At 34.1% G+C, this 18,473-nt stretch overlaps 1 protein-coding gene across 8 annotated transcripts; it reads left to right on the plus strand.

Moving 5' to 3' along the window:
• Positions 1-1,182: 1,182 nt before the first annotated feature.
• On the plus strand, positions 1,183-15,447 carry LOC114192115 (aminodeoxychorismate synthase, chloroplastic-like). Of its 8 annotated transcripts, none has more exons than XM_028081707.1 (16): positions 1,183-1,591; positions 1,884-2,357; positions 2,448-2,522; positions 2,645-3,017; positions 3,573-3,704; positions 4,133-4,200; positions 5,110-5,174; positions 5,330-5,396; positions 5,806-6,087; positions 6,187-6,310; positions 6,963-7,276; positions 7,467-7,546; positions 7,792-7,894; positions 8,691-8,773; positions 13,794-14,411; positions 14,568-15,447. In XM_028081707.1, exons 4-16 carry the CDS (start codon positions 2,675-2,677, stop codon positions 15,046-15,048), a joined length of 2,760 nt encoding a protein of 919 aa, XP_027937508.1. In that variant the 5' UTR covers positions 1,183-1,591; positions 1,884-2,357; positions 2,448-2,522; positions 2,645-2,674; the 3' UTR covers positions 15,049-15,447. The 8 variants fall into 8 exon arrangements, with proteins under 8 accessions (XP_027937508.1, XP_027937511.1, XP_027937515.1 ...); XM_028081710.1 differs by having other exon boundaries at positions 2,648-3,017; XM_028081714.1 differs by lacking the exon at positions 6,963-7,276 and adding an exon at positions 7,651-7,700 and having other exon boundaries at positions 1,884-2,522.
• The last annotated feature ends 3,026 nt before the right edge of the window (positions 15,448-18,473 follow it).

The raw sequence follows: 18,473 nt of genomic DNA on the forward strand, positions 1-18,473 counted from the left end.
ATAATTTATGCAAATATATATATATATATATATATATATATATATATATATATATTTTAAAAACAAAACACTTAAATTTTCATTTAATATATAAATGGTTGGAATCTTAATTTTACCTATATCACTAAAATATTATATATTGTGAAAATTTACTCCTCGACACAACTATTATCTTCTAATACAAGCATGGTTACCGGTTACTTTGGCATATAATAATTATTTTTCAAATTAACTGATAAATTATGTATAAAATATTTTTTATGGTTTACAAATTTATTTATATAGCAAAAGTGAATAATGCATAAGATACTATGATACTTTTTCATTTTTTTTTTTCAATAAATGTTATGTCATGCATAAGATCGCTTATAAATTTTTGATCATATTTAGTAAAAATACAATGAACTAAATTATAAATTTTTGATGGGGTGAATTATAGAAAAAGACATTTCACAATAACAAGAACATATATCGCAAGAACATATGTTGTTGTTATTATTGTTGATATATAAAAATCTACAACTTATGAATACACCATGAAAACCATGAGAATGTTCACCGAAATAATGAGTGAGAAAATTTTACTTTTAATGATATTAATGTTTTAATTAATATAATCAAATTGAGTGAACACTTTTAAAAAATATATAAAAAAGATTACATTTATTTGAAAAAATATACAAACATATTAAGGATATGTTTTATTCAAAAAATATATAATAAAAAATATACCAAATATTTGGGTGAAATTTTATATCTTATTAAAATCGATTTCTCGATTGAAAATAGTTAATTATTCTTATCATTAATTTAGATATTAATTTATAAAATAAAAAATTATTAATTATTAAAATAATAATAATAATTATTAATAAAAATATAATTAATCATTAAAATATATATAATAATAATATTAAATATTAATAACAATAACATTAAATAATTTAAATAAGAATAAGAATAAGAATAATAATAAAAATAAAAATTATATTAATAATAATGAATTAATTTTAATTACAAAAATAAAATTATAATATTCATTTTAATTTATTAAAATTTTATATTTTATTCAAATCATTCATAAATTTCATTTATTTTTTTCTCATTTTTTTTTAAAAAAAACACAAATTTTATTTTCAAATACTTCTATCGACTCGCACTGGTATTTTGTTGGCAAAAGAACACCCATAATAACTCATCCCTAACGAAAAAAGACTCACGCAACCACTTTCACTCAAAACACACGGAGAAGAACACCTCACCTCACCTGAGAGGGCAGTTTTTAATCTCACCATCTTCTCGCACGCTAAGAACAGAAAATTGCATCTCCTCTATCACACTTCCCAAACTCTCATTCATTCGCATCAAACCCTCCCAATCACGACACAGAAATCCCCAAGCTCTCCACATCCATTATCATCAATCTTCAACCTCACGCCTCAACCCCCTGGGACCTCATCTACCTCTCACCAGCCACAACCCGCACCAACCACACGTGCAGTTACACCACTGTCAACCTCCCCGGCGAGCCACCAGCGTCAGCCGCGTCTTCACCACCAGCTTCTTGATGCAGCTTAAGCGCGCCTGAACAGTTAGAATCAATTTTATTTCAGGAGCTTTGAATTTATAATCAGTGATAGTTTCTAGATATTCTTCTATGGTTGCATCTTATTCTCGCAAGTAGATTCTTAGAAATGTTTATACTGACTATTGACTATTATTACTGAAATGTAGTATTATTAAATTAAATAAAAGTGGTTACCATAGTTCCATTATATATTATGATATAATAGTGGAGTTGATTCAGATGATAAGAATTTTAGCATAGAAACTTGAGTGAAGCTTCATAACGAACTGTGTTGAGGATTTTGCTTCTCTCTTAGGTAGTTGGCAGACCAAATCCAACTTAGGATTTGGGCGTGAAAAAATTGTCAGTAATAAGTTTGAAAATTGTTTGAAGTGCTTCAACATCCCCACAATGGATATGAAATCGCTATGTTTAGTAGCTGATGGTAATATTTGAAATCAAGTGTACAGCCACTATAGGGAATAGAGTAAGACTACTCACAATGTGCAGCCGGAGGATTATCATCAGTAAAATGATATTTTGACAACATTTGGCAATGTGCATGTGAGTCACATGGCACGCGAAATGGAAAATGATAAGTGAACTACCAAAATTTGAAAACTTGTGCATGTGACTCACATGGCAAAAGAAATATATACACTAAGCTTTGTAAAGCACTAACAAGCTCCATTGCCATGCCATTTGTCTTCTCCCGCCAATCCCATTCCAGTTGCCACCTCTTCTGATCTCTGAACTCGCAACTCCTTTTCTCTAAGCCATAGCAATACACGTATGCTTACACGTGCCACCTTTTAATTGTCTCTGCTCATGTCATTGTTTTCTATTTAATTTGTTTCTTCGGTATCTCTTGTTCTTTCAGATCTAACTTTTCTTGCTGCCACTGTTCATTAGAGGAATCACACAATCACATTCACAATCACACTCACAATCACTGGTGAATGTTGAAACCTTACGCTTTTGTAATCTGCCTTTCAAATGCGTTTCGGAAGGACTTTTGTTTGCACATAATTATCTACCTGGTGATTAGTAATTAATTTTATGCATATTCATCTGCAGAAGGTCTAAAGACAGTTTTCCTAGCAAAACATGAATTCTTCGTCTTTGTGTTTGTTTTCTTCCGAAGTCGCATGTCCTGCGAGTGAAGGCATGCAATACAAGAATGTGAACTTTCTTCTGTCCAGATCATCTTTAAGGGTTTCTTGCTTCGTTAAGAAAGGTGGTGATGTGGGGGCATCCAATGGCAATGGAAAGAACATCAACGCTTTGGTTTCTTGCCAATTGATGCACAACCACAAAGAGGAGTCGTTTATTAGAAAGAGAAGGATGCAGGTGCCTCTACAGAAGGCAGATTTTGTGAGGACATTGTTGATAGACAACTATGATAGTTACACTTACAATATATACCAGGAACTATCTGTTATTAATGGTGGTAAGTTCTCTGTTTCTCACTTTAATGTGGATGTGTGTGGAAGACAATTTGCAAAATGTTGTTTTCCTAGTTTAATAGTAAAAATTTAACAGGGAATTGCCTTTTTCTTAAAAAGGACTCTTTAAAAGAAATTGTAGTGATAGATTAACTTTTTCAATATTGAACTGCACAGAGTTTGTAAAAAAATTATTATGTGTTGAAAATGCACCGAGTAAACCTGCTTGTGACAATGTATTAACTAGCCATTTTGGCAGACCTCTCTGTTCAATATCAAGTGGTTTTAACCTGGAGCCTAAAAAATAGAGCTATAATGGCCAATTATTGGATGATCACAGGAGTTAATGTTATTAGAATTGTTGTAGATGTAAATAGTAAAATACTGTTGATAAGTATATATGTTTGCATGCGTGTCACTATTTTTTTAGAAGAATTAATTATTAAATATCTTTCTGAACATTCCATACTCTTGTACAGTATACTTTTGGAAGGTTTAAGAAGCTTTGTAAGGAGTTTATGTCCTTTTTAACAGCTGATTTGGTTTATCATTTTTGCCAGTCCCGCCTGTGGTGATCCAAAATGATGAGTGGACGTGGGAAGAACTTTACCATTACTTGTACGAAGAGAATGCTTTTGATAACATTGTAATATCACCTGGACCTGGTTCTCCAGCATGCCCCGAAGATATAGGTGCGAATCGTGGATGACCTTGTGGATTTGAAAGTTTTCACTAATTTACTTATTGCTCCAAAAGAGGCAGCAGAAAACTAAGTTGCTTCTATTACGGATTTCAATATTTGTGTTAAAAGGTCCCATATTAGTTAGAAATATGGCTAAAATACTATTATTAGTAAGAACTGGATGGTCCTTCCCCATTAGCTTCCTTTGGGATTGAGTTAAGCTCATTTCATTCTAATATGGTATTAGAACCTACCAGATTTTGTTGTTGGGCCATCTCATAGATGTCCAACCGTATTTTCTGTAAAAGTACACCTAATTTAGTTTACAGAATTTAATAATATTATTTAATTTGATACGTTACCCTGATCTTTATTTCTTTAAGTGTGGAAGGTTTTTATACTTTAGTAATTTTGGAAATGATTCCGGTTTGGGTTCAGGCATTTGTCTTCAGGTGTTGCTTAAATGCTGGGATGTTCCTATTCTTGGTGTTTGCCTTGGACACCAGGTATTTACTTTTCTTTTCAGCAAGATTGTTGCCTCCTCTCTCCCCCTACTCCTATATTTATTTTTACTCGCTTTGTGCACAAACCTTAATGACCATGCTTCCTTCATTTCTAGAACATCGTGTAACTTTTAAGGTTTCAACTTGTACTGCTAATAACATGTCCGAGTTTCAATGCATAGTTCACTTTATTTCTTGAATTTCGATCTTGCAGTAACGTACAACAATCTTACCCCTTCATTTTTTATTGTTTAACCTTCCTTCCTAGAATGTAATCATACTAGGATAGAGTCTTCGTACATAATGTTTTTTCCATTCTCATGTTTCTTCTGAAGATAAATTAGTATTCAAAGTCTATTGATGGAATGGAGTTTGGACAGCTTGGAATGGAATAAGTATTTAGTTAATATGATTTTATGTTAAAAAGGGATGAAAATCTTATTCCATTCACAGATTTCGTATGCTAGAGAAGTAATCAAGAAGAAAATGGAGAAAAAACATTTTGATGATCATATAATTGGGTTCAAGAATATTAAGATGATACACTCTTTTTAATTTTGAAAAAAGTTGTAGTTTTACCTGTATATATTGATATATGATGCTCGGTTTAAGATGGTATCTTCAGCAGTGTGTAAACAGTGTACTAGTTGCATTATGCTTGATGATGATGGTCAATGGTTTGGTAATATGGTGGACCAACTCTAGTTCATAAAGGCCTTATATTGACTATCATTATTCATAAATCGGTCTCATAACTTGTGTTGTCATGTCTTGGTTGCTATCAAGTATTATATTAGACCTAAACTTGTTGTAATTCATCCTTTTGGTTCATAATATTTGTCATAATTCTGTCTTTCACAACTGTTGTTTACATTATATTCTTATTTAACTGGTTAATCGATGATTTGATAGGCATTAGGTTATGTGCACGGAGCTCAAATAGTCCATGCATCCGAACCAATCCATGGTCGTTTGAGGTACGGCTAAACAGTTCAAACCATATCTGTTGTTTTTTCCAGTACTTATTATGAAATTGCAACATTTATGAAAATAAACAGACCTAAAAAGTATCATTTAAAGTTATCATATACATCCTTCCCTTTTCTTTTAACTAACTCTTTGCACTTTGCAGTGAAGTTGAGCACAATGGCTGCCAGCTTTTTCGTGATGTACCTTCTGGTAGAAATTATGGTTTCAAGGTTTGTTCACCATTACATATTCTGTTGCGATGAACTTTTTATTTATGTGTTTGGCCATTTGCCAAAATCACCTGTGTTCAATTCAATTTAATTAAAAACCGGAGCCTTTCCTAGCAATTCCAAAACATTTTCCAAACTAAAAGCCCTTTATTTGATTTGTAGTGCATTTTCATAATTGGAATTTTGAACCTAAGGGCTTTGTAAGTGAATAATTTGTTGATATTATCTGAAAATATTGATGCAGTGACGTGATCCTTCATCTAAAGTTACAAAATGTTAGATAATCTCTCACAAAATGTTTGTTTATTATCCCTTTTTTCCTGTTAGATTTCTTGTATTTTTTTGTCAAAATTTTAAATGTATCTGATCTACCATCATAGTCATAATTGTTGTTAGTCGTATATTTCAGGTGGTTCGATATCATTCACTGGTTATAGATCTTGAATCACTTCCTAAAGAGCTCATTCCAATAGCATGGACCTCTTCCACTAGCACACTTCCATTTATTGGGTGCGATGATTTTGGCAAGTCCAACGTTCATGAAGCTCAAAAAGTTGAAAGCATTTTCGTCGACCCTGTTTTAGCTATAGTTGAGAATGGAAGTTCAAACCATTTTGATTATGGAAGTACTAGAAGTACAAGAGTTCTTATGGGAATCCGGCATTCTTCAAGACCACACTATGGTGTGCAGGTGTCTAATGCATAAATGATCTCCCTATAATATGTCCTTTGCGTTTATGTTAGCTCATTGTTTGTTAAATGTGTTCAACTCAACAATTTTGATCTTCAGTTTCATCCAGAAAGTGTTGCAACCTGCTACGGAAGTCAAATATTCAAAAATTTTAGAGAGATTACAGAGGATTATTGGCTGAGATTTAGGTCATCTTTCAAGGAAAAACGTGCATATTCTAATGGTAAACTGAAGAGCTTTGTTATTAAAATTTATTCTCTTTGTTGTCAATGCTTGAAAGATGTTTAATTACTCAGACTTTACTGATATTATCTTTTCGGCTTTTTCCGACAATAATGGGCTCTATTGAAGTACCCTTTGGTAACCAAAATTTCAGATTTTTTGGGCATGAGTGAAAATTTTCAAATCTTTTTTAATTGAAAAACTATTGAGAGGTAAGTATTTTTGTAGAGAGAAGGTTAATCATATTTTGAGAGGAGGGTTAAAAGATAATTAAAGTGGAGATAGAAATTAGTAGAATTGGTGTTTTAAATAAGGGTGATTTTGGAAAGTTAGGATAATTTTTGCTAATTTAACACTATTAATTTTAACAAATTCTTAATTCAAGCGAACTAGTTAAAAGTGACTTATATTAAGGAATGAGGGGCATTGGATACTACTAATTTGGGAGTAATAGTTGCTTAATTATTGGGTATGCCACTTTCCATTTTCTGCAATAGTTAGTTGTATCTTGTATCCCAGTCTTTTTATTCCCCTGCTAGGGTCAGATCCTTTTAACAATGTTTACAAGCTCCATAGTTTTATTTTCAATTTTCATTGGCCTTCAAATATTATAAGTTTTTCTGTAATTTACCCGAGCAGTAAACTTTCTTTAGCATGCATGCAGCTTTCAAACGTAATAGAGGTTTGCAGTAGTATTAGTGCAGAGAACAATGCAGTGGATCAGTTAAAAAAAATAGTTCATGCAGAGAGAGATTTGGAATATAATAAAACTGAGATGAAGCATTTAGAAATGTTCAACATGGTAAATACTCATCATGCAACCACTGGTTATAAATGTTTGAAGTTGGAATGGAGGAAATTTGGTCACTTGGCTGGTCAAGTTGGTGGAGCAGAAAGTATATTTTGTGAGTTGTTTGGACATGAAACTGAAAACACCTTTTGGTTGGATAGTTCCTCCACAGAGAAGGTATTCCAATGTTTTCAAGTTGAAGACATCTTTTATTATCTAATGCTTATAATGAATAATACATACATCTGTTTTCATTTAGATCTTCAAACTGTAATAACCGAGCGACATAGCATCTCGTCATATTGAGATAAAAAGCTTCATTATATGCTGCTAATTATCAAATATTTATTTTTTCCATCCTTATTAGGAAAGAGCACGCTTTTCATTTATGGGAGGAAAAGGCGGACCGCTTTGGAAGCAGTTAACGTTCAGATTGTCTCATCAAAGGTTTGAAATCAATCCTGTCAACTGTTAATTTTTTTTCTTTAATTTCTTCAATTCTTTTTCTGTTTTACATTCTTTAATTTTTTTAATTATTTCTTTTATGTGAGGTGTTGGTGAATGGGCTTCTTCAAAATAAGTGGTCTGCTTGTGTTCTGTTGTATGCTTTTTAAGAGTTGAGTTGCACTATTTTCTTTATTGATGCATGAACAGGATAATAAGTATTTCTATCACTTTGTAACCTTTTCCAGTGATGGGAGTTCAAAAGGCGGTGGTTATTTGTCATTGGAAGATTGTCAAGGTTCTGCGGAAACGATATTTTTGAAAGAAGGTTTTCTTGATTTTCTTAACAAGGTACATACAGACTGAAACTGTGTTGGTCTTATGATGTTTTATCCTTGCATATAACATTCCTCAACAAGGATACACCTTATTGTTAAACTTAGGCGTAGTTCTTGCTTCTTCCTAACAATTAAAGTTTCTAGTAGAATTGGTCCTATGTTATCCCCATTTTTCATTCTTTAGTTGAAATAACGCAAGGGAAAAACAGGCTATTCTTGTCTTTGCTTCAAGCCTGAAAGGCTTTTGCATCAAGGGACTTTTTGGATATAAAATAGTTAATGGGCTTCTACATAACAAGTTAAGCTTTTGAGATAATTAATCCTTAATGCTTGTTATATATAATTTCTATAATTTAGAGGATATCTTATCCTTCCCAAGCTATGCTGCCCCGAATTTGTCTTATGATTTTTTAATCCTAAATGATTTATTCTAAACAGCACATATGCTAATAAAGCAAATATTCAGATAATACAAAAAAGATCCTTATTCTCCATTCTCTGGTCATCTAGACCAATGCAATGCCATGTTTAACTTTGAATGATTTATGCTTTGATTAGAGACGAAATTAAGAAAGGAAAAAAGGGTTGGGTAGGATTCAGGAATAAGTAAAAAGGTTTAAGATATAAAAAAAGTCGATTTTTTTTTATCATTTGTATATTTTCTTCGTGCATATTTAAATGATTTCCCAACTAATTGGATCTTCCCAATCATGATAGACCTCATATTCATTTTTCTAACAATATACAAATATTTTTCCCTTTTATATTCTTTTCTCGCACATAAAAATGTTGCCTTCATAATGTTGCAGGAGCTTTTATCATATCGTTATGATAAAAATGAATATGAAGGCCTGCCATTTGACTTTCACGGTGGATATGTTGGTTACATTGGGTAGGTGGGAATGCTAAGCAATTATATTTCTAAATTGAATAAACCTAAACGCTTAAGCATATGTCTAACAATTGCTCCTAATTGTATCTTTATTTAATGCTATTACTTCTGCTTTGTTGGTATTATAGCCACTCTTTCTTGTCCTGCCTTGTTTCTCTGATTTTATGTTCTTAGTTTGAATCTTATATTAAGTTAGTTAATTATCTCTAATTGTCATAATATGATAACCCAACATTTATAGAGTTTGAAATATTATGGATCATCATTCTGATATTTTGGTTGTTACGGTTCCTCTTGCTAAGTATGTTTACTTGTAAGATATTGTTATGTAAATTTATGCTAGAACATATGAGAAATATCTGACATTATATCAATTTAAGAATACTTTAGGTATTCTAGATCACCTCTCAGAATTAGTTTTAATATTTCTTTATTGTCTTTTGATTTGTATCCTTAAGTAATGTAATGTAATTAAGACTATATTTTAGTATTAATATAAATAAGGGCAAGTACTTCATGATGTTTTGTATCATTTGAAACACTAACACATCATTTCTAAATGTGTGTTACAGCAAAATATATGTAAGAAGGGAAGTTATTTCTGTTTTAAAATTTTTTTCCACTTTAAAAGTCATCGATTAATAAGTTTGAATTTCAAACACCTTTTGAAAAACAATAATCATAAGGTTTTTTTTATACTGGTTTGTCTCTGTCGCTAACTACATCTAGTTCTTAGCTAATCCCCGAAGTACCTCTAACATTCAAAGAGTATTCTTTTACGGCCACCGCGGACTTATAACTGTTGAGAATAAAGAAGATAGGGATTGAGATTAATCTCCCTTGTGTATAAACCACACATAGGGTAATCTATTTATAATAGAGAGAGGTACAAGTAAAAAGAGTAACTGAAAATAAAAAGATTAAATAGAAGATATTGTTTGATATTGTGGTTATCAATATCTAACAATATCTTAATAATATCAAACTATATCTAACACTCCCCCTCAAGCTGGAGCATACAAATCGTATGTGCCAAGCTTGTTACAAATATAATCAATTCTAGGCCCCCGTAAAGACTTCGTAAAAATATCTGCTAACTGATCACTTGAGTTAACAAACTCAGTCTTGATGTCTCCAGACATAACCTTTTCCCGAACGAAATGACAATCAATCTCAATGTGTTTAGTCCTCTCATGAAAGACAGGATTAGAGCTAATATGAAGGGCAGCCTGATTGTCACATACAAGTGTCATTTGAGTAATATCTCCAAATTGTAACTCTTGAAGCAATTGCTTGAGCCAAACAAGTTCACAGGCAGCTGAGGCCATAGCTCTATATTCTGCTTCTGCACTAGATCTTGCTACAACACTCTGTTTCTTACTTTTCCACGAGATCAAGTTACCACCAATGGAGACACAATACCCAGATGTAGATCTTCTATCAGAAGGAGATCCTGCCCAATCAGCATCTGAATATCAAACAACTCTTGTATGGTTATTAGAACCATATAACAATCCTTTTCCAGGAGATTTTTTAATATACTTCAAGATGCGAATGACTGCATTCCAATGATCTTCACATGGAGAATTAAGAAATTGGCTTACCACACTGACTGCAAAGGAAATGTCAGGACGAGTAACGGTAAGATAATTCAATTTCCCAACCAATCGTCTATACTGCTCAGGATCAGATATAGGCTCCCCCTGATTTGGTAGAAGTTTAGTATTGGGATCCATGGGTGTATCAACAGACTTTGAACTCATCAATCCAGTTTCCTCCAGAATATCCATGGCATACTTTCTTTGAGATATAACAATACCATCATTGGACTGTGCCACCTCAATACCCAAGAAATATCTGAGTTTGCCAAGATCTTTGGTCTGAAAATGGTGACAGATATGTTGTTTCAACTGAGAGATGCCATGGTTGTTACTCCCTGTAAGAACGATGTCATCAACATATACTATCAAGTAAACACATCCAGCACTCGAGTGTTGATAAAAAACAGAATGATCTGTTTCACACCGAGTCATACCAAATTGTTGAACAACATTGCTAAACTTTCCAAACCAGGCCCTAGGAGATTGTTTTAGGCCATATAGTGATTTGCGAAGACGACATACCATCCCAGAAGACTCCCCCTGAGCAACAAACCCAGGAGGTTGCTCCATATAAATTTCCTCTTGCAAATCACCATTGAGGAAAGCATTCTTAACATCCAGTTGATAAAGAGGCCATTGTTTAAGAGCGGTCATGGCGATAAATAAACGAACAGAAGCCATCTTTGCCACGGGAGAAAAAGTATCTCCATAATCCAACCCAAAAATTTGAGTATAATCTTTGGCTACAAGACGAGCTTTGAGGCGATCAATAGTACCATCAGGTCCAACTTTGATAGCAAACACCCACCTGCAACCAACAACAGATTTCCCAGACGGCAACGGGACCAGTTCCCAAGTTCCACTATTATGAAGAGCACTTAATTCATCTGCCATGGCCTGACGCCAACCAGGATGGGCCAAAGCGTCACGGACAATTTTTGGAATGGTCACAGAAGAAAGAGAGGAAAGACATGTATAAAAAGGTAATGACAAGCGATGATAACTCAAAGCAATATAATGGGGAGAGGGATTACGGGTAGAACGCATACCTTTTCGGAGGGCAATGGGAAGGTCAGACTCAGGTGTCAGAGCTGGAGGAGACAGAGTAGTTGGCACTGGAGTGGAGTCACATGGTGGTGGTTGTGATCGATTACGGCGACTATAAACCTGAAGAGGTGGTGGAGGAGCAGGTGACTGTGGAGCAGGAACCGAGGGTGAAGAAGACACAGTAAGAGGGTCACAAACAATAGGAACGTTAAAGGTATTAGAAGAGTTGTCAAGATTGGATGGAGTCAGAGGTGAAGATTGACTCTTAAAATAAAGGGAGAACTCATTAAAGGTGACATCTGCAGACACAAAATAACGGTTAAGAAAAGGAGAAAAACATTTGTATCCTCTTTGTGATCTTGTAAACCCTAAGAAAACACACTTATGTGATCTAGGAGAAAGCTTGTCAAGACCAGGACTAAAATTATGAACAAAACATGTAGACCCGAAAACTCTTAAAGGTAAGGGATGAAGAGGTTCATGAGGGAATAAAATGGAGTGAGGTATGTTATTCTTTAAAACCGAAAAAGGCATACGATTAATGAGATAACAGGCAGTAAGAATGGCATCACCCCAGAAATGTTCAGGAACCTCGCCATGAATTAAAAGAGTGCGAGTGGTTTCCATAAGATGTCTATTTTTACGTTCAGCTACACCATTTTGTTGAGGGGTATAAGCACAAGAAGTTTGATGCAGAATACCGTGAGAAGCCATAAATTGTTTGAAAGAATGAGAAAGATATTCACGGCCATTATCACTACGCAAAACTCTAATAGAAACACCAAATTGAGTTTTAATTTCATTAAAAAAAGATTGAAAGATATGAAATAATTCCGAACGATGTTTCATTAGAAATAACCAAGTGCATCTGGAGTAATCATCAATGAAAGTAACAAAGTATTGAAAACCTAAAGTAGACTTAACGCGGCTAGGACCCCAAATGTCAGAGTGAACCAAGGCAAAAGGGGACGAAGCATCACGTGTGACACTACGAGGAAAAGAAGTACGAGTATGCTTGCCTAATTGACACGACTCACAATCCAAACGAGACAACTTGGACAAGGCAAGGGACAAGCTGTTGTAACTTGGCAAGGCTTGGATGACCAAACTGAGCATGAATAAGAGAGGGAGACTCCATAACTGCACCAATGTGTGTAGAGGGACGAAGATGATAAAGACCATGAGACTCATATCCTGTGCCAATCACCTGTTTCGAACTCCGATCCTGTAAACAGACAGAATTGTTGGTAAAAGAAACAACACAATCAAGAGAACGAGTTAGGCGACTGATGGACAACAGGTTAAAAGGAGACCCAGGGACATAAAGAACATTATCAATGGTTAAAGAAGGAAAAAATTTAACAGTGCCAACACCATGAGATGAGACTCTAGAACCATCAGCGAGTGTAACAGAAGGTAAAGGATTAGTAGAGGATAAAGAAGAGAACAAAGATTTGTTACCAGTAATATGATCAGTGGCTCCTGAATCAAAAACCCAAGGACCAGGAGAAAAAGATTGAGTCAGACCAACAAAAGATGTACCTGTGTGAGCAACAGATGCAGTGGAACTAGAAAACTGTTGATCCTTATACCATTTGAGAAATTTGTTGTACATAACAAGTATATCGGATGAAACAGAAGAGAGTTCAGAACAGAAAGAGGCAGCGGAAGACGCCATAGAGGAACTGGAAGACACGCGGCTTCGAATGCGGCTTCGAATGGCGCGTGAGGGATGATCAAAACTGTATGGTCGCCGGTCGGAACTAACACTCCGGCGACGACAACGGTGGTGGCGACTTCGGCGGCGGCTCCGGCGACGGCTCCGGCAGCGTCTCCGGCAGCGTCTCCGGCGACGGCTCCGGCGACTACTCCGGCGACTACTCCGGCGACTGCGCCGGCAGTGGCGCCGGCGGCTCCGGTGGCAGCAGCGGCGGTGGCGGCAGAGGTGGAGGCAGCGATAGCGGAAAAAAAAAAACCTTAAGCTCTAGATACCATGTTGAGAATAAAGAAGATAGGGATTGAGATTAATCTCCCTTGTGTATAAACCACACATAGAGTAATCTATTTATAATAGAAAGAGGTACAAGTAAAAAGAGTAACTGAAAATAAAAAGATTAAATAGAAGATATTGTTTGATATTGTGGTTATCAATATCTAACAATATCTTAATAATATCAAACTATATCTAACAATAACCAAGTATTATTTCAGTTTCTTCTCCAAACAATAACCCATGTATTATTTAAGATTATGATTCAGTATGTATACAAATAAGAATTAGTATTTTTGTGTGCTATATGAATTATCTCTTCTCTAAATTCCCTCCTTCAACCATCTAAAACTCGACAAACAATCGGTTTCTTGTATTGCAGGTATGACCTCAAAGTAGAATGTGGTGTGAAATCTAACCGTCACAAATCTAAAACTCCAGACGCATGTTTTTTCTTTGCTGATAATCTTGTGGTCGTTGACCACAAAAATGACGATGTTTACATATTGGCAATACACGAAGAAAATTCAAGTGTTACACAATGGTTGGACGACACAGAGGAGAAACTTCTGAGCTTAGACGGCTCTGTGAAAATGGCTTTGGAAAAACAGGACTCTCATTATTTAACACTTTCCTCAAACAAGGCGGGTTTTGCTGCTGAAAAATCTAGAGAGCAGTACATTGAGGATGTTAAGAAGTGTCTAAACTACATTAAAGATGGAGAAAGCTATGAGTTATGCCTCACAACTCAGATGAAGAAGCCAATTAAGGAATTAAATTCTCTTGGGCTGTATCTGCATTTGAGAGAAAGGAATCCAGCACCATATGCTGCTTGGCTTAATTTTTCAAAGGAGGACCTGTGTATTTGCTGTTCTTCTCCCGAGAGGTTCCTGCAGTTGGATAGGAAGAATACACTAGAAGCTAAGCCCATCAAGGGTACGATAGGTCGTGGTGCTACCAAAGAGGAAGATGAACAACTCAAATTAAAATTGCAGTTCAGGTGACCTATATTTAATTCTACACATCACTATCTTAACAATTTTTTCTACAGCTTCATTTTAAATTTTGGAATTACTTCTCTGAAGACATTGTTTATCGTTGATGCTTTCTTTCAATTGGGTGAATCTATTGTGAACTAAGTTGCTTTCTCTTTCAGCGAAAAGGATCAGGCTGAAAACCTGATGATTGTCGACCTTCTAAGGAATGACCTTGGTCGTGTATGTGATCCTGGTTCTGTTCATGTGCCGCGTCTCATGGATGTGGAATCATATGCAACTGTTCACACAATGGTGAGTACAATTCGTGGGAAGAAGCGGTCAGATGTCAGTGCTGTAGACTGCGTCAAAGCTGCATTTCCCGGTGGTTCAATGACAGGTGCACCTAAGTTAAGATCAATGGAAATTCTTGATTCTATTGAGAGTTGTTCACGAGGTATCTATTCAGGCTGTATTGGATTTTTCTCGTACAACCAGACATTTGATCTAAATATTGTCATAAGAACTGTCATTCTACATGAGAGTGAAGCCTCAATAGGGGCTGGAGGGGCAATTATTGCTCTGTCAAACCCTGAAGACGAGTATGAAGAGATGGTCTTGAAAACAAGAGCCCCATCAAGGGCTGTGATGCATTTTGATTAGAGCTCAATAGGTCCAACAATAGCCTTTTCTTTATTGGTCAAAGGTCAGAAATAATAAGATTCATTTCATCCTATTAATCGTTATACATTCTCATAGAATCTTAAAGAATGTTGTACTATAGAAAGGTTTAATTGTTTTTTGGGTTAGAAATCCATTGGTTTTCTTTTCAAACAGGAGGGTTCCTTTTCAGTTTTTATAGAAATATAGATGAATTGTTATAGCAATATTTGTGCATAGATGAAATGGCCACAATTTAGGCTGCTGGTTTGTATTTGAGGTTTTTTCTTTTTTTTTGGTCAGGCAATTTTGTTTCCAAAATAATTTGAGTTGAATGAATTGCCGGAGTTTTATTGTATTTCACTCATTTGCCTATGAAGTTGGTGACCTATTGTTTATTGATTTCCTTTTGCATGGTTCTGCTATTATGTTACTGCACAATGGAGGAATCTATTTGTTTAGACGGCAGTTAGTATTTGAAATGAAAATGTTACTGTCATCGCTTTGGAAGGACAGAGCAAGAAGCATTTACGTGTGTGTACAGAAAAGACTACGCGAGAGAAAACTTTTATTTTAATGATTTTTTAGGGATTTGTTTCTTATTGTTATTTAGGAGTATAATTTTTATTTTCAAATTTTATTTTATGATTTTATTATTAAATACTGGTAAAAATAATTGTAGTCTATATAAATATTTCATTTAAAATTTTTATTTCATTTTATTTTCATATCCGTTGAATAATTTTATTTCATTTTACTTTTATAGAAAATTAAAGAAAAATAAAGTCTTATAAGTTTATGAGACTAATTTGGATATTTAAATTTAAAGAATTCCAATTTTCATCTTAAAAGAATAATTAATTTTTTTTTTCTTACAGTTTATTTTCTAAATTTTGTGTCTATTCTTTTTACATTCTCTCTTAAGCTGTTACAATTGGATATTATTCTTTAGGTTGAGGTTGGTATATATAAAACATCATTTTTCAGGATTTATTTTAACATAAATCGATCATGATTATTCTTTGGTGGTCGTCATTAATATATATTACTCTTTTGTTAATACAAGTTAATAATATCTTTTAGCTAATGTTAATCAAAATTTCATTGTTATTGAATTGTATTTTTTTATTGTTGTCAAATATAATATTTTTTATTGATGTCAATGAAGATTAATTTTAATTGATACAAGTTAGAAATTTTATTAACTAGAGTCAATCCCAGGACATATGAATATATTTCTCTACTAACCTTGATGAAGGTTTTCTCAATCAATATTGATAATACTATTTACTCATTGATGACAATTATAGGTATCAGTTAAACTATTCTTCAACTTATATAAGGTTAGATTTTTTTTATTCAATGTTGACATTACTATTTACACATCGATATAGGCCAAAATTATATTTTGTTTGATATTTGTTAGTTTTTCTCTATTAATAATTAATGTTGATAAAACTATTTTATGGTCGATAACTAACAACTAAGAACCTTTTACTTAAAGTCTATTCTGTTAATTATTATTTTGGCTTAAATACCTTTTTTGTCCTCATTTTTTGTAGTGTTTATTGTGGATGATCCTCATTTTGATAGAATGTTTAAAATGATCCTCATTGTTACTGAATGTTTAAAATGATCCTCATTTTTGCAATTAGTGTTTTATTTGGTCCTTTTCTATAACGTCGTTTAAATCATTAACGGAGGTGGCACGATTTGTATTGGGTGTATTAGGTGTACTGTACAATACATGTGTGGTAATTAGATATTTGAGGATAAATAAGTGAACTAGGATTTTGGTAAGGAATGTTTGGGCAGTTGGTGATTTTGACAATCTTGTTCCTCCATTCCCAATTGGTGTTGCTGCAATCTTCTTCTTCCTGCAATCCCATTATATAGGTATGCTACGGTCCCAATCTTCTTCCTTTACCTCTGGTTGTAATCGTTGGAGAAAACTGTGTTGTATCACTTTGTGCATTGTTGGTGGTTCAACGAGAAATTGATAAGTACACAGTGAATGTGGATGCTCAACATTGCAGTTGTAGGAAATGGCTTATGACTGTTATCTCTTGCTGCCATGTTATTGCAGCAATGAATTTCATTAATGTCAATGCTGAGGACTTTATACCAATCTGCTTCAGGAGATCCATCTACGAAGAAATATATCAATCCATCATTTTTCCAGTCAATGGTGAAGTCTTATGGGAAAGAACTCCCTACCCTGACGTTCATCCACCACATAAGAGGATCTTACCAGGAAGACCCAAGAAAAAAAGAAGGTTGAAAGAGTGAGAGTTGAGAAAGGATAACACACAAATCAACAAAGGAGGTCATAGAAAAAAATGTAGCATATGTCGTTAGATTGGAATAACATGAACAATTGCCCAGATAAGCTTGTGGATGAGCAGACTGCAACACCTGTTGAGAATGCAGCAGATGCCCAAACTGTTGAGAATGCACCAATTGTTGAAACTCAAACAACTCAACCACCAAGGAATGAAGTGAGAGTCAAGCAGCACCACTACCAACACCAGAAGAACCATCTTAGCAGTTTAGGATGAAATTACAGATTAGGAGGAGGCCATGATAGCAGCTACAAACGTCTTAGTTATTTATTGGACTTTCTGATGTAGAATTCATTATTGATGTACAACATTTTGACTTTCCTTAAACTTCGTTCAATTTCACTTTTGCCAAACATTGATGTAGTGCATTTTGACGAAGATGAATTAATGTTATGAATTTAACTTCTTCCAGACTTAGATCAATTTAATTTTTTCCTAAGTTTAGATCAATATCACTTACTTCAATGCTCAGATTAAGATGTCATTTTGAACATGTTGGGACTAATATCAACATAATCAAACTAATTCATTTCTTCATTTAACAATAGTACAAAATAGATTGGACTTTAAAAGATTACACACAATAACAACACAAGTGAATCCTATTACTAATTGCAGCCTCTTCTCAGCAACCTTCAATGACTTCTCCAACTCATTAATCTGCCTCATTTGTGTCATGATGATGACATCTTTTTCATCAAAACCACCATTTGAAAAAGTTGCAGCCCACATTATTGGAACCACCACTTTATAAATCAATAAACCAAAAATTAAAACCAATTTATTATTAACACAAAAATAAAAACATATTGTACCCAAAATTTTCTACCAATATTCTTTGGAGTTCTTGCCATCCTCAAAGTTGTCATCTCTTTGCAACTACAAATCAAATCGGGGTTAATCCATTTCTCGTTGAACCATCAACCGTGCACGAAGTGATACAACACGGTTGCTTCCAACGATTACAACTAGAGGTAAAGAAAGAAGATTGGGATCGTAACATACCTATATAATGGGATTGCAAGAGGAAGAAGATTGTAGCAACACCAATTGGGAATGGAGGAACAAGATTGTCAAAACTCACCA

Source organism: Vigna unguiculata, chromosome 7 (assembly GCF_004118075.2).
Source record: "Vigna unguiculata cultivar IT97K-499-35 chromosome 7, ASM411807v1, whole genome shotgun sequence".
In the NCBI taxonomy this organism is placed as follows: Eukaryota; Viridiplantae; Streptophyta; class Magnoliopsida; order Fabales; family Fabaceae; genus Vigna; species Vigna unguiculata.